The sequence below is a fragment of the Archocentrus centrarchus genome, chromosome 4, assembly GCF_007364275.1.
Source record: "Archocentrus centrarchus isolate MPI-CPG fArcCen1 chromosome 4, fArcCen1, whole genome shotgun sequence".
Classification (NCBI taxonomy): Eukaryota; Metazoa; Chordata; class Actinopteri; order Cichliformes; family Cichlidae; genus Archocentrus; species Archocentrus centrarchus.
In genome coordinates this window covers 5,140,924-5,157,454 of record NC_044349.1, presented here as the reverse complement: position 1 = coordinate 5,157,454, position 16,531 = coordinate 5,140,924, and the positions used below count along the sequence as shown (strand labels likewise).

At 43.2% G+C, this 16,531-nt stretch overlaps 2 protein-coding genes across 5 annotated transcripts; one reads left to right on the top strand and one right to left on the bottom strand.

Annotated features, from left to right (window-relative positions):
• Nucleotides 1–813: 813 nt before the first annotated feature.
• On the bottom strand, nt 814–10,632 carry pycr3 (pyrroline-5-carboxylate reductase 3). Of its 4 annotated transcripts, none has more exons than XM_030726672.1 (7): nt 10,499–10,632; nt 6,138–6,231; nt 5,989–6,053; nt 4,558–4,737; nt 2,389–2,601; nt 1,630–1,722; nt 814–1,525 (listed from the first exon to the last, which is right to left on the bottom strand). In XM_030726672.1, exons 2-7 carry the CDS (start codon nt 6,223–6,225, stop codon nt 1,322–1,324), a joined length of 843 nt encoding a protein of 280 aa, XP_030582532.1. In that variant the 5' UTR covers nt 6,226–6,231; nt 10,499–10,632; the 3' UTR covers nt 814–1,321. The 4 variants fall into 4 exon arrangements, with proteins under 4 accessions (XP_030582532.1, XP_030582530.1, XP_030582529.1 ...); XM_030726670.1 differs by having other exon boundaries at nt 10,382–10,537; XM_030726669.1 differs by lacking the exon at nt 10,499–10,632 and adding an exon at nt 9,555–10,260.
• bmb (brambleberry) lies at nt 10,600–16,274 on the top strand. Its single transcript, XM_030726668.1, has 13 exons — nt 10,600–10,787; nt 11,868–12,149; nt 12,269–12,397; nt 12,480–12,665; nt 12,736–12,958; nt 13,742–13,858; nt 13,953–14,132; nt 14,349–14,555; nt 14,665–14,815; nt 15,230–15,291; nt 15,400–15,527; nt 15,627–15,751; nt 16,038–16,274. The coding sequence occupies exons 2-13, from the start codon at nt 11,898–11,900 to the stop codon at nt 16,165–16,167; spliced, it is 1,890 nt and encodes a 629-aa protein (XP_030582528.1). The 5' UTR covers nt 10,600–10,787; nt 11,868–11,897; the 3' UTR covers nt 16,168–16,274.
• The last annotated feature ends 257 nt before the right edge of the window (nt 16,275–16,531 follow it).

Genomic DNA, 16,531 nt, shown 5'->3' with positions numbered 1-16,531 from the left:
TATTATTTTTCTGTTGTTCATACATTAAGTGCAAGTAAACAGGCCAGGATGCTGACTCGCACTAAACATGACTTACAGCCAACTAAGTTAGGTCCCAGAAAAGAGATTAAATGGACCTTGTGGGGAGATATGCATCGTTTTTCTAAGAAAATTACATTTACATATTCATAGTGCCTTTTCTTATCTGTGAATTGCTTGTTTTCTCCTTCCAGTGACTCCATCCATCCATCCATCCTTCCATTTTCTACTGCTTACACAGGTCGGGGTTGCAGTCTGTAAAGTGACAACACCTCTCTCAGGGACACCCCCAAGCCAGCTGAGGCCCACCTCTCCTGGAGCAGGAAGAGGTGGGCATCAGCAGGGCCCCAGCTTGGAGCTGAGACAGGGCTGAGGAGGGGCTCAGTGGCACGTGCCTGGTGGCTGGACCCATAGGGCCTGGCTAGACTCAACCACGAGTCCACCCTCTTGTGGGCCCACACCACCTGCTTTGTGGATCAGGAAGCGGTAAAAGGCAGAGGCCTCGGCAGTCCAATTCTCCGACTCAATGTGTCATTTTACAAAACAATTTAAAACAGGAAATTACTGAAGCTGGAAATCTTTTGACCTTTTAGGTTAGAAAAAAAAAGACTTATTTATCCACATGGCTGCCTATTAATGTTTCTTAATAGGGTAATTAACTGGTCACTGCAGGGGGGGGGGGGGGGGGGGGGGGGGGGGGCTTGCTCTCATTTGTTTTCAAGGTCAGAAATAAAGTCTGTCAGCTGATGGCTACGCAACAGACACAAAAATAAGGAACTGCACAGAGAACCCGTTAACACGACACTTTATGAAAAGCAGCCAAACACACTTGTTATTTCGTATAAGTATTTTTCTATACATTGTGTTATACACAACTATACATTAGCTACACCATCACTGGAATACAGCTACACAGGTGTGATCATTTTTATCCTAAATTTAGATTAATGCTTTATTTGGCAAAATATTAAATACAATAATTGTCATTTAAATAATTAAATCGAACCACTGACTCTACATTACATCCACATAATAATCCAATCAAGGCCAGTAAGGCAGTACAGTAGTGAAGATGTTTAATAGGAGGGGATCATGGACATGAACATGAGAAAGATGCATGAACTGCACGTTTAAGGAAAAATAAAGGTGAGAAAATGTGATTTAAAAAAGTGACAACTCCATTTTTGTTTTTGAGCTCTGTCATCCAGGAAAAAATAAAGAATTAAAAAAAAAAAAAGTTCCAAGTTAGGTTTTTCACAAGTTAAAACTCCAACGAGTAGTTCGTAAAGGCAGCCATCGTCCATCACTTCCTGCTCCCCGCTGCTGACTTTCGGCCGAGTTCCCTGGCTCTCTCGGTGGCAGACTCCACAGCACTCATGGTCGACGCCCTCACGCTGCCCTGTTCCAGCGTGTGAAGCCCGTAGATGGTTGTTCCGCCCGGCGTGCAGACTTCAGAGCGAAGCTGAGCCGGATGCTTCCCAGAATCGCGTAACAATCTCCCAGCACCCTGCAGCACATGGTAGCTTTCAAAAAATTGTGTTTGGACACTCAGGAGTCAGAGCTCTGACGCGAACTGCTGTGAAACACAAGTGAGCACATTGTTAAACTGACCAGAACAGTCTGGGAGGCAATGCTGTGGGCCAGAGCACTTGGCATGCCCATTTTAACAGCTCCTTCTGCCAGGGCTTCAGCAAAAAGGTACACCTGCAGAGAAAAATCACATGTATCAGAATCAAACATGAACAAAGCTGTTTCTCTGCTGCACTGAAACTAAAGGGGAGTGACGATGAGTATATGTAAACCTCTGAGCTCAACTGTATATTTCATACAGTCAACCTTTTTTTTTCTTCCCCTGCAGATTCCATCTAGAAATGTCTTCAATCCAGGTAATCCATCACAGAGAATATCACAGTCATGGCCAATCATACAAAGAAGAAAAACCCTTAACGAGATGATAATTTAGTCATTTACTTTCATCTCTTTCCAGCCTTCTAACAAAGGGCTTAAAAAGATGAACTCATCTTTATTAGCTCGGGTGGTTTCGAAGAAAACTTTAATGTTGGCCATAACTCGAGAACAATCTCACCTAGGATGTTCAAATTCACACCACAGATGCACACTTCGTCACTGACTTTACTAAAACAGCACTTTGACCCCCACCCCATTACAAATCCAAATCAGCTGACCGTATTTCTTTGACCATGTACACTTAGGTTTTGCATTCTGTTGAATGAATGCAGAACACATACTAGTGTAAAGCTGTGAGACCAAGTGACCGGCCATTATCTTCAAAGCAATGTGTTTGATCTGAGGAATTCAAATTATGACGGTTTACAGGAAGACTTCAGATAAAATCAACCATACACTCACAAAGGCTACTCCGCTGCCGCTCAGCCCGGTGTGGATGTCAATCCAGGCTTCAGGGCCCTCCTCCACCAAACCGCAGCGATGTAATAAGGAGCGAAGCAGAGCGCTGTCCTCCTGTTTTGCGTGGGATCCCCGGGCAAACAGGAGAGCACCTTCCTGAACCAAACACGGTAGATTTGGCATCAGCCGGATGACAACGGAGTTCTCAGGAAGGAGCTTTACGTTAAGAGATGAGGAGAGAAAACATCTCTAGATCAGTATTTGGTTTAAAGGTATAGGTCACCTTAAAATTAAATCTAGTTTGCCTGTGATACTGAAGCACCATTTTGCTGTCAGTTTGAGATATGGCAGCAACAGAGATGTGAGCATGTTATACACAGGTCAGAACTATTTTCCTTTCTATTTAACTATACCTGTGAACCTTTATTTGGAGCAGAAGAAAGTGTCTGAAGATAGGCAGAAAGAAAATACACTACTCAAAGAAATTAAACGAATACTTTGAAAACACATAAGATCTCAGTGGGGAAAAAAAATCATGCTGGATATCTATACCGACATGGAGTGGGTAATGTGTTAGGAATATAAGGATGCCACATTGTTTGATGGAAATGAAGATTAAAAATCAACCTACAGTGGGACACTGATTCAAAGACACCCTGAAAATCAAAGTGAAAAAATGATGCAGCAGGCTTTGCCGAAATGTCATTGCAGCAACTCAAAATGGTACTTGTGTACAAATGGTAGTTTGTATGGTCCCCACATGCTTGTATGCATGCATGACAACATCAGGGCATACTCCTAATGAGATGACGGGTGGTGTCCTGGGGATCTCCTCCCAGATCTGAACTGGGGCATCACTGAACAGTCTGAGGTTCAACCTGGCGGTGTTGGATGGACTGAAACATAATGTCCCAGAGGTGTTCTATTGGATTTAGGTCAGGTGAGCATGGGGGCCAGTCAATGTATCAACTTCATCCTCCAGAAACTGCCTGCATACTCTTGCCACATGAGAACAGCCATTGTTGTGCACCAGGAGGAACCCAAGACCCACTGCACCCACACAGAATCTGACAGTGGGTCCAAGAATTTCATCCTGATACCTAAATGCAGTCAGGGTGTCGTCGCCTAACCTGTAGAGGTCTGTGTGTCCCTCCATGAATATGCCTCCCCAGACCACCACTCACTCTTCACCAAACCAGTTGTGCTGAACGATGTTACAGGCAGCATACAGACAGCATAACGGCTTCTCCAGACCCTTTTATGTCTGTCACATGTGCTCAGGGTGAACCTGCTCTTATCTGTGAAAAGCACAGGATGCCACTGGTGGACCTGCCAATTCTGGTATTCTGTGGCAAATGCCAATCAGGCTCCACAGTGCCAGGCAGTAAGTAGAAGACTAGAGGACATTGGGGCCTCAGGTCACCCTCATGAAATCTGTTTCTAATTGTTTGGTCAGAGACATTCACACCAGTAACCTGCTGCTCATCCTGTTCCTCCTCGCACTAAGGAGCAGATACCAGCCCTGTTGGTGGGTTAAGGACCTTCTACGGCCCTGTCCAGCCCTCCTAGAGTAACTACTGGTCTCCTGGAATCTCCTCCAGGCAATGGCACGTATTGATGTGCCATCCTGGAGGAGTTGGACTACCTGTGCAAGCTCTGCAGGATCCAGGTATCACCACTGACCCTAGCAAAATGCTAAACTAGTGAAAAAACAGTCAGAAATTATGAGGAGTGAAAAATGTCAGTGGCCTCCAGCTGTAAAACCATTCCTGTTTGGACAGTTCTCTCATTGTTGCCCTTCTAGTGCACCTGTTCGTTAACACCTAAGGAGCTGAAGCTGATTAACAACGCCCTCTGCTACTTAACCGACCCGATCCATACCATAGAAGTTTAATTAACTCGATGCAATGCTCTAATTAAAAAACATTCCTTTACTTTTTTTAAGCAGCATAATTTCAACATGAAACTGCTCACAATGAGATTTGTGGAATTTGAGTTAATGTCACAATTTCCATAGTTTTTAAAAAGGTTGTTCTCTTATACACAAGAGGAGGCAGACATCTCTACAGCCACCTTGAAACAGGATAAACAGACTACAGGCCAGAGAGAGAGAGAAAAACATTTGATTCAGTGGAGAACCGTCCCTTCAGAGACACCAGCTGTGGCACTCACCTCTTCCAGCGTCGCTAGTGTTACTCCTGCTGCAACAGATACAATCACGTGTCTGTCAGTGACGTGTTGTGAGATCTCATTGAGAACTAGTGGAACCACATGAGGTTTGACGGCGACAAAGACCACATCGGACCCACAAACCACCTCTACGTTGGAGTGAGTTACAGCAATGCCCAGCTCCTAAAAGCAAGCCGAAGTAATGTTACTGACCTGAATGCACGAGCTGTGACAGAAGCTTAGAGAAGAATCAGTGCTGATAGTACACAGTTTTTTTACATTGTTAATTTGTGCAAATGCCTTTAGATTTCTCATACTTGGAAGATATTCCTCCGTATTATGATTATTTGCTTATCACACTGATTACAGGTCATGTCGCTGCAACACTTTTTTAAACTCTCATGATAAAATGGTAAATGGTCTAGTTCTTATATAGCGCTTTTCTACTCTGAGCACTCAAAGCACTTATACAACACGTTTGCATTCACCCATTCATACGAGCACTTCCATGTGTAACTAAGTGCTTTTACTGTCTAACATTCACACACATTCATACTCCAAAACATGTGTGGGAGACCAACTTGGGGTTCAGCATCTCTCCAAGGATACTTTGACATGCAGCCTGGAGCAGCCAGGAATCAAACTGCCAACCTTCCGATTAGTAGGTGACCTGCTCTACCTCCTGAGCCACAGCCACCCCAATTAAAACACTGAATGCGGTTTCAGCAATATTAGCAAGCATTAGTGTTCAGAGTCACAGTATTAGAAAACTCTGTAGATTTTATTGATGTGGTAATAAATCTGAGATGTAATCACTGTCACCAGCCTTAAACATTACCAACATGAATTGGGATCTGGGATTTCAGTGTTTGTAAAGCAAACTTCTGTGAATTAATTTGCTCCACTGTGTGTTTTGATGGTAACTTTATGAATGAGGGAATTACGCTGAGTGTCAGTCAGCTGGTTCAGAAGCAGCAAGAGAGGAACCAGAGAGAAACTTTGTTGAAGAAAACCTGTCAGCGAGCAGGTTAAGCTCATAGAATCTGTTACTCAAATGACTGAGTCAGAGTTTAAGTTCGGCCTCTTTCTGGAACAGAAATCCCAGTTTCTCCCTCGTCTCAGGGTTAAGAAAAAAAACCCTCAAAGCTGTCAGCAAAACCTGCTTCCCAGAATAGGGCCCATGTATACGAAAAGGTAAACACATTATGGGCACCTACACTGCTTAGAAATAACTGCTGGGTACTCTTACTGAAGTTTCGGGCAGAACTGTCTGGATATACTCGGGTTTTCCTGGTGTGATTAACATGCATTTACAAGGAATCTTATCCACCAAACTATAACTGGGAGATCTTCACCATAACTACTTACTTCCATGCAAAATGATCCACATTGAGAACTTAAATGATATGACAGTAAATAAGATGGAAAAACTACCTGAAAGCGTCCCAGATTCCTCGAGGATGGCGCACTCACTTTAACGTTTGCAGGAAGGACATTTCCTGCAAAGAGAACATGTAGTAAAGACCATCATCTTCATCATTCAGAGTCCTCTTCGCCGCTCCAGTTGTTCTCTCTGCACTCACCAGACAAGATGCCCTTGGCGATGCCAAAAGCCATGTTCCCTGCACCAATAAAGCCGATCTTGAGCTGCGAGTCCATCTCAGGGTCCATTTTGATCTGAAACCAAAGCAGGGGACAGATTATAGCAGAAACATCAACAGGACATCACTGATGATAACTTAATGGAAAACACCACAACAATACCATCACCTTTTTTAAAGGAACTATGGTTTCACACACTGTCATGTTTACATATATGATATTCAACTAAATAAGCTTTACATTTCTTACATTTTACAGACAAAATGTTCAAGAAGAAATGAACCCGGACATTAAACAGTACAGAAAACGTCACTGTCCAATCTGTGTTATAAACATCATTTTTGTGTCCATGCATATGAGAAACATGACGCAAAAAATAGAAATCACTAAATCCTAGTTGACAGGTGGTCACTCATCAGATTTCTCCCCCTCCCCTAGTAACTGCTGCCACAGCCTAGTTTCCCTGTATCAGAGCTGTCGCTGTGAAACAGCATCCGTACCCCAGTTATGGGTTTAAGGCTTGGATTGCAGCTCATATCACAAATGAGCAACTGGATATTGTTGGTTTGAGTGCACAGAAACATGTGACTTACACTTATTAACTGCTATTCTCATAATAAACAAAGAGCCAATAGATAAGCATAAATGAAAATCTTAAAAACTGTTGAGGATCCCGTGAGAGGGGAAAAAAAAAAAAAATAGTGGGCATATTCTGCAAAGACAATAATTTGCTGCACCCCCTTTTAAAACCACCAAGAGTTTATTAGGATACACCTGGATTAAAATAATACAATCTAATATAATCCTACAATAAATGCTGCCCTCATTCACGTTCAGTTTTTGTTGATCAGTAATATGTACGTGCTTTTACACTGAAGTTAACACTGCAGGATTTTCATGAGGTTTTTTTTGTTGTGAAAGTGATTTGAGACTACCGTTCAACAATTATCTGGCAGAATATCTGAATCACAGTTTAGCAATTCAAAACAACTCTGGCATCACAATTTTAATGAATACAGGATTAAAAACTGTGAGCTGTACCTAATGTGTGTATACTGTAGTCCAGACGCAACTCAAACTAGGCATAGAGTTAGACAGTGACCCCATGCAGCAACACAACACACACACAAAAAATTAAAGTTATGAACAACTATTACGGCATATTTGGGCCATTTAAGCTTAAATAATTCTGGAGCCAGAGAAAGGGGCAAGACTGAGGGGAAAAAGAAGGATTAAAACTAGAAAATCTGAGGGGGAAAAGGAAAAAAAAATTTAATTTTTTCCCGCAAATTCATGCCGATAATCTCAGGAAATATTCTGGGATTTTTTAGCTGGGAATCTGGGATTTATTTAACATAGCAATTCAATAACAGAGTGCACCTGTGGGTTTTTTTTTTTTCCTCATTGTAAATTTGCATTTTTCCTTTTCAATCTACAGTACTGTGCAAAAGTCTAGTCATCCTTCACTTCTTTATATTTTGCTTCCCAGGAGCCCGACTTTTATTTTTTAAATGTCTTTATTAGTTCTCCTTTACACAGTGGCTGCTTTTCACACTCATTTTCAGTCCAGTACTTCTACCCAACCATTTTCAACACTGACCTACAGATCATTCAAGGGTTTAAAATAAAATAAAATTTAAAAAAAAAGACCCACTGACCCACAGAACCGATGTTGAGGCTACACAACTGCAAAGAATTTTACATTTTATCTTTAGGCACTTTGTTACCATCAGCTTGTTGAAATTTCATCATTGCATAATCCCCCCCCCCCCCCAAAAAAAAGGAGCCAAAAAAGTTTTGGGTAGTGACCGAAAGAAAAAGATCGCAAATATAAGCGGCACAAATGAGTTTCCTTAGAAGGGTGGCTGGCCTCTCCCTTAGAGATAAGGTGAGGAGTGCGGCCACCCGGGAGGGGCTCAGAGTAGAGCCGCTGCTCCTCCACATCGAAAGGAGCCAGTTGAGGTGGCTCGGGCATCTGATTAGGATGCCTCCTAGCTGCCTCTTGGGTGAGATGTTCCAAGCACATCCGACCAGTAAGAGGCCCCGTGGTAGACCCAGGACACGCTGGGGAGATTTTATCTCTCGGCTGGCCTAGGAACGCCTTGGGGTCCCTCCGGACGAGCTGGAGGAGGTGGCTGGGGAGAAGAAAGCCTGGGCTTCTCTGTTTAGGCTCCTGCCCCCACGACCCGGCCCCGGATAAACGGAAGAGAATGGATGGATGGATGGATGGAAAAGAGCCAAAGATAACATTTTGACTAGCAGAGAAAAAGTATTTCTGCACCAACAAGGTGATTCAAAAAGAGCTGTTAGCCAAAATATTGACATAACTAATTATGGTGTGCAGCTGTGTTCTAAAAAATGTAATATTGAGGAAAGTGGGCACGCAGGGGAGAAAAGTAGTAGACTCAATCTACAGCAGATGAACGGTATCTGAAAGTCATGTCCTTAAGAAACAGGGGAAAAAGAAAACATCAGAAATGGTCTCAGTGGAAAGGTGGTCGCCAGAAGCCACTCTTAAACAGATTTAGAAAGAAAAAAGGCTGAGGTATGCCAATTTATATAAGAACATGACTGAAAATCAGTGGCAACAGGTCTGATGGAGTGATAGGTCAGGACAGAGGTCAAACAGTGAGTGTCTGCAGCCTCTGTCATGGTTTGGAGCTGCATTTCAGTCTGTGGTGATGGAAATCTTATCAAAACTGAAGGAATTATGAATGCAGAAAAGTATCAGATTTTGATCCACCATGTAATACCTCTTGGAAAGCATCTGATTGGCAATGGCTTCAATTTTCAGCATGACAATGATCCCAAACACACTGCCAAGGTAGTAAAAGCATACCTGGAGAGAAAAAGCACACAATGGAACACTATCAGTCACGGACTGGCCTTCTCAGTGCCCGGACCTCAACATTACTGAAGCAGTGTGGGATCATTGTGACAAAGAACAGACGGCAGAAACCTCCAAAAGAGCTTTGAATGTCCTTCAAGAAGTCTGGAGAACTATTCCTGAAGACTGCTTAAAAAATGATGAGAAAGCTGCCTCAGAGAGTTCAGGCTGTGTCGAAGAATAAATCACCAAATACTGCATTTCCATGTATGTTTGCACGTTTCATTAAATCACTGCACCCTCTCCTAAAAAAATATAAAGGAATGAGGTGGCTCAAGACTTTTGCACACTTTTTTTTTTCTCGTAAATTTGACTTCATATTCCCAGAATTCCTCTCCTTTTTAAAATACATTTACCACTTTAATCCGAGTTTCCCTTCCTACATTTCCGGCCGCAATTTCCGAAACTCAATTTTCTTGGAATAAACCCCCCGGCGCCAGTTATATCGCAGTTATTTTAATACCCACTATAGCACTCATAAATGACACACGACCGTGGCTATTTCGCCTACAATTAAATCCAGGTTCTGGGTGGTATTGTCCGGGCAGGGCTGCGGCCAGTGCAGCATGGATGCTTCAGCATCCGACTCCTCCGTCACGTCATCGTTTCTGTCCGAGTTAACCCCGGCTCCGACCAGAGGGTGTCTGGACTCCATAATAGCGACCATCGTCTTCTCATAGCGCCACCAGCCCTGTATTTTAGTCGGGGCCGGGGAGTCGGGCTCCCGCTTGCACTTGTAGTACGCGCTTTTGAGGAGTTTCCAGCGAAACTTTAACTGGTCCACAGACCTGTGGTAACCAGCCGCGGTCATCCTCCGGTGCGCCACCCTGAACAGTTTGTTATTCCTCACTTTCCTCCCGTCTAAGCATTTCTTCATGTCCAGCTCCTTGAGAATTTCAAGAAATAACTCAGTCTCCTTCACGTCCCAATTCTGCTTCTTGATGCCCGAGTCGTCCATCGCAGTGGCCGACGATCAGCAGCGTTCACACGGCTACGTCGCTAACAGGCTAACAGGCATGCCTGCTGCAGCAGGGGCAGAGCTGAGATGCTGCTGGTTCACATTTTTTTAGCAGTATTTAGCTCCGGGTTTTGAAAGCCGTACCAATAAAGTGTTAAAACTCCGTATTTTAAACCCTCTAAAGCTGAAAACAAACCCGGCTGCTGCTGCATCTAGCTGCGGATAGCCTGAAAATAATCCAGTAGATTAGATTAGAAATACAATGCACGTGTTTCTTGTTGACTGGACAACCATAAAGTAACACGGAGTGGCAAAAAACGCGATGTCAGGCGATGGCGCGGATAAAACCGGGTACCGCTGGCAGTAGGATATTTATTCACCTGGATTTTTTTCAGATTTTCCGATATCCGATGATTTGGCAGCCGCAAACAGAAGTTAAAGTTAACCAGCAGGACCGTCGAGTCGAGCGCATCCACAGACCAACCAGCCGACCGTACCTGAACTGCCGGTTCGTTTGGTTTTCACTTCTCAGCTGCTGTTTACTGCTCCAGGTGGGCGGCGCTGTTCGGGATCTCGGGAGAAATATTCCGCACGTTTTTTCCTATTTCTCCCCCCCTCCCACCGTATCTCTCCGTTTTAGCCGTGGAATAAATTAAACGCACCTTTTTTCGGTTGGCTCTTCCTAATAGGATGCTGAAACCAGCAGTCGAAAATTAACGTTCATTTGAAGCAGCTGACAGAGGCAGTGAGCGTTTTCTCGGTGCCAAAGACCTCCCTGAACATCAGGTATTTGTTTACAAAGTATTTCATTTTATGCATATAATCGGGCGTACTTACAATGTTATTTCAGCTGTTAGTAAATATCTGCTAGTAATATGACAAGCTGTTAATTTGTTTTTTTTTTTTAATATTATTTGACTGCGATGAAAAAATGCAGTAAATATCCGAAAAAAATCTTTTCATCTGTATAAGACACAGGAGGAGTTTTGTGGGATTTGTTGCCGTGCAGTAACTTGAAACTGAAGTCAAAATCTTACATCTTTCCAGTAAATTAGCTTCGTTTCTGTTTCAAAACGCGCTTTTGAATTATGCGAAAGAGATTACTTATTAATAGTTAAATAACAATTTAACTGGAGTGATGAGCAGCAGCAGACATGCCCGGGCAAGCCTCAGTGGTCTTCATTCAAACAGAGAAATTATGATTTTACATGCATACGGTACACCAGCGCACTCAGGCTTGCAACGCACTTCAAATAAGCGAGAAGCAGAGCGACATGTACATCGTCATAACATTTGTTAAACATGCACAGATCAGCCACGACATTATAAGCACCTGCTTAATATTGTGCAGCTCCCGGTTTCACCACCAGAACAGCTCTGACCAGTCCGGGCATCCCGTGGATGCTCGACTGGAATGAGATCCGGGTTGTTTGACGGTCAGCTCCGGCTCTCTGCTGGAGCTGCCCCTGAGCAGGTTTTGCTCTGTGGTGGAACATGTTACTTTAACATCCACAGGATTTAAGCTTTCTAAGCTTTTAATTCTTCACTCCACCGGTCAGTGGTTTCAGTGCTTTTGGCTGATTTCAAAGTAGGCAAGATGCTGTCATTTTAACTATTTAGAGCAAGATTATCCAAACTAGTGTGGAGGGGCTATGCCTCACAAATGATGTCTCAAGTATTTTGCATTGACACTCTTCTAAAGTGGCTCTATGAGTCCTGTATTATTAATAGAAGTGCATGCTGTCCTGCAAGTTTCCCTTTTACTGCTTCCTGTGAGGAAATTCTACATTTTTGGAATGACAACTTGACACATGCTGTCACAGGGGAATTTGTGGGGGAAAAAAAATGATGGAGGTTGTGTGATAGTTGCAGGGATTATCAAGTCCTGATCCAGACATGGAGCACCTCCTCCACCGCCTGCACCTCCTTCTGACTGTCAGCATGCTGGCCTGTCAGTGTCCTGCGGTCAGCGGGCTCTTTGAGTGGCTGAGGCGGACAGAGGCACCTCCAGCAGCAGCGCCTCCTCCTCCTCCACCACCAGCACATCTTGCCAGAGATGTTCAGTTTGAGATGGCAACGGCAGATGAGAAGTTTTTGGCTGAAGCAAAGCAGATGGAGCTCAGCCCGTTGGACAGCTGTCATTACAGCGTGAGTATGAGCGTGTGGGGCTCAAAATCTGTTTTTTTAATCCAAACCACATAAAAAAAAGTTACAATTTTGAACAGTGAAATCCTCTGTTTGCTCCTCTGGTCTGTCTCCTTCTGTAGGTGATTGCTCGGCTAAAGATGAGCTGTGACAGCCTCTCAGAGGAAAAGCTGGCAAAGCTTGGAGTGGAACTGTTTAACTGTCAGGCAGAGACTGAGGGGCGCCAGACCTACCCATGCACAGAGGAAATGGTAAACTATGAGCTTATACTGATAGCCAAATATATATTTTTTGCTTAATGGAGTGTGTACTAATCTCAGTTTCATGTGTTAGACTATCAAAGAATGTACAGCAGACATGGATTCAGACACGTGGAATGCTTACCACATCGTGAGCAACCGAGCGCGTTCCGTTTGCTACGCGACTCGGCAGCAGCTTTTCCGGCGCAGAGCGGAGCACACGGTCAATGCTCTCATCTCCACGGCCACCAGCCAGCTGGGTGCAATGAAAGACCTGAAGGTAGAGCTGGGCTTTCTTACATTTTGCAAATCAGAGGTTGCTCAGGATTTAATGATTATTTTTAAAACAGGAGGGCCAGCTAGAGTTGAAAGAACTGACGGCAGCATCACTGGAAAAGCTGCTCGAGGGTCACAGCGCTCTGCGGGCCCAACAGGGGAAACTGCACGAGGGCCAGGAGCAAATGGAGAGTTCACTGAGGGGCAACCTGGAGCGTCTGGGTCAGGAAAAGGCTCTCATCGCCTCTGGACAGGAACTGGTAGCTCAGCTCATTCAGGGAATTACACAAAGGATGGGTGAGAACTTTTACATTGTTCCTGTATTTTTTTTTTTTATTGTGCTCGTCTAAACCAGAACATACAAACTCTGGCAAAAACGATGGAATTGCCACACTTGGAGAAGGCTCAGTCAGCTTATTTACTTTCTAGCAAATAATCAAATCAGAGATATTGTGGGGGGTGTTTGGGTGATCTGAGAAAGTTGGAACCAGAAAATTAATGAAGTCCAAACAATTGTGACCATTTTAAATACTAATTGTGATGTTTTTGTTGATGATTCTGTAATTTTTCATCTAGTTGATGCACCAAGGATGCGTCCTTTTAGACGTTAATGTTAGAAAGTAAACAAATAAATGGATGCATAAAACTTTGCACCTTGATAACAATAACTGGTTGTGTGTTAGATGCGTTTGCTAATGGGACATGGTGCATCAAAATGTGGACTCCATGTGGAAATTAATTGAAATGTGTAAATTTATTATTCTATTATATGCACTATTGTGAATGATCAGATGTTCATGTGCTAACAGTCAAATGCTAGAAATTAATTAATGGGTTTGCTACTAACCACGGTGAGAAAGGAGCAGTACCTGTTCCTCAAATGAAAAAGTACTTTAAAAGGAGCCTTCAGAAGGCTGAGTGACTTCTGCAAAGTTTAAACTGCCCCTTTTAAATAGACTATAAAACATCAAGCAGTAATTCTCATGCATTTAACAAAATTCTCTGTAAGCACACCGGATGTCACATCATGTAGCATGAAATTTATGAATTGCTGCACGTCTTCCTGTCCACCATTTTTAGAGAACGTGAGCGAGCATCTGCAGATCCAGAGCTCAGAGGTGCAGGACAGCCACAAGGCGATCGTTAAGGACCTGGCAGATGTAAGACACCAAGCTCAGGACATCTATCAGAAAATTGGTAAATGGCTGAAATCATTTGTAGTTTTATCCCCCCCCCACAAGCAATGTGCTTAAATATCCTTTTGAATTTTCTGCACCCTGTGGCTGATTAGATCACAGTATGATAGAGTTTCTACAGTATCAGGATCAGACCTCCCAGTACTACGCTGACCTGATGAACAAACTAGAGCGCATGAACAGCACTTTGGGAGTCATGCTGCACTACCTCGATAACACGCAGAGCCGGATAGAGGACAGGCTTCACATGATCCAGGGCTACCTCGGCTGGGCAGGTGAGACAAAAGCCACAGAGCAAATTGATCTCCTTTTTATAATTTTATTTTCTACTACAAAAAAAAAACTGGGGGGGAAAGACATTTTTAATAATTAACTATTAGACGTACAATTCAGGGCACATTTCTAAAATAACTTTTTATATTCTCTGGCTAATAAAAAGAAATGTTTTCTCTGTGAATTGTTTTTTTTTCTTGTGCTTTACCTATGAACAGGTCTGAGTCTGACAGCCGTGTGGACGTGCATTGCACACACAGGATATTTTGTACTGTGTGCGGTCCTGCTGACGTTCCTGCGCTGTCCCGGTTTCTCCCGCGCCGCGCTGCTGCTCACCGTGCCTCTAAATGCAGTGGCCGAAGTCAACCAGCAGCCAGCGCTGGATCTCACCAGCCTCAGCCTGCTGCTGCTCACTCTGTCTCTGGGTACAAACATAAAGTAGCGTAGGAAGCAAACACAATGGCTTCGGTTTTCTCAAGCATTTGTCACAGTGCGGTTTTTTTTTTTTTTTTTTTTTTTTTTTTGCTCCTGTAGGTCACTGGTTCATGAATCAGCTGTGGGCATGCTTCCACATCGCAAGAAAGCTGACTACCCCACTGCCACTCGACTCGTGCATTACTGTGGAGCCACAGAAGCAGCCAGTGTTGTCGTGCAACTCATATCCACCGTCTTCTACACCACGGAAGTGAGCATGTCGCACACAAGGCCTGAAACTTATGGTTTGGTCTTTGAAAATGTTGAATTTATAGGCCATCAGCAGAGCCCTGGGAGAGCTGACTGACAAACTGATGGACACTGTCAGTCACAATGTAACTACATCCTAAGTCATGCCCTGATTTACTGACTTTTGATTCTAATAGACAGTAATTTATTAACTGGACATGATGCTGATGAAGGTGTTAAACTAGCAGATAAGATCCTAAACTCATCAGTGGCGTTTACTGGTCAACTATCTAAATGATAACTGATTGTTTGTTCAGGTAAAAATAGAAGTTTCAGTGAATCAGCGCTATTAGTAAAACACATTTAAAAAGCCTTGAGGAATGCATGCCGTCTCCGTGTATCATTGGATGTATTTTCTGTGTCCGTTTTTGCTCAGAGATGAAGAGGATGATATCGCTGAACGAGACAACCTGCTGAATCAGGACAGCTTTTTATCAGGTGGGAAATGCATGCTGTGAATCGGATTACAAATGATTCCTTTTTATGAAATGTTACTTCTTTAAAATTGGCTTCTCATTTTTGCTGTCAAACATCTTTTGTGTACAGGCGATCTTGGCGTATCAGCGGTGTCTCCCCCTCAGAGGAAGTTTATGCCAGAGTCGAGGTTTATGCCCGTAATCGGCACACCACATCAGTCCACTCCCAGGTTTATACCAGCGCTGCTTTCTTCAGCGGTAAGCAAATGAAGCTAATGTTAATGGAAATGTAAAAACTGAATTTTCAGTGCATCATTAGTGGCTACCAAGACAAAAGCTGTATTTTAATGTTTTCAGGCTCTGAGTGATGATATACCCCTGATGAACTTGGGAAGTGCTTTTGATGCAGTCAGTGACTCACGTGATTTAGCAGCGAATGACTCGCGAAGTGCAAGTCCCACGCCATCACTGATCAGCAACAGGTCGGTGGCTGCAGTAACATGCGCACGCTTTTCTGATTGCAGACTTTTAATGTGGTCTGGATTTTATACATGTACAGACACGCATGAACGTGTGAAATGAGCACTGAAACATACTCAACTAGAAGCTAAAGAAACTCAGCGGTGCCTGTTTGCTCATATGCTGACCTCATTATTTGAAACTGAAATTAATGAGTACCCACCAATGCAATCGTATAAAAGTGTAAGAAAAATGGTAGAAGCAGAATAGATCCCTTTTAAAAATTCTTTTCTTTTTCCCTGCTCTCAGCTCCGTGTCGGGCCGTCTTCTGTGCAATGGCATCACAAAAACGGGGAAAGCTTGTAAGAAGAGAGCCGTGCCAGGACAGGAGTACTGCCGAGTCCATGAAGGGGGGCATTCCTCATATGTCCAGTCCTAAAAAGACTCAACTTTTTTTTTTTTTTGTCCTGTAAAAACGGCAATGAACTGTTTTTAATCACTTAGTTCTTCCTGCATTGTAAGATTGCTGAATGAGCACTGAACATCTGTAGATATTTTTAATGTTTTTAGACTTCCATCTCTTTTTTTTTTTTTTTTTTTTTAGCTTTTCATGTTTAAATAATAAAAAAAATATAATCTGTGTCTGTCTGTATTATGAATTAAAGCGAGTAAAGCAGGAGTGGTCCTGGACAGAGGAACTGAATCCTCATTTTGCCATCTTTCTAAGGAATATGTAGACCGACAATGAAAAAAATCTCAATGTGTGACGCAGGTCATTAACACTTGAGATTTATTGCACATGT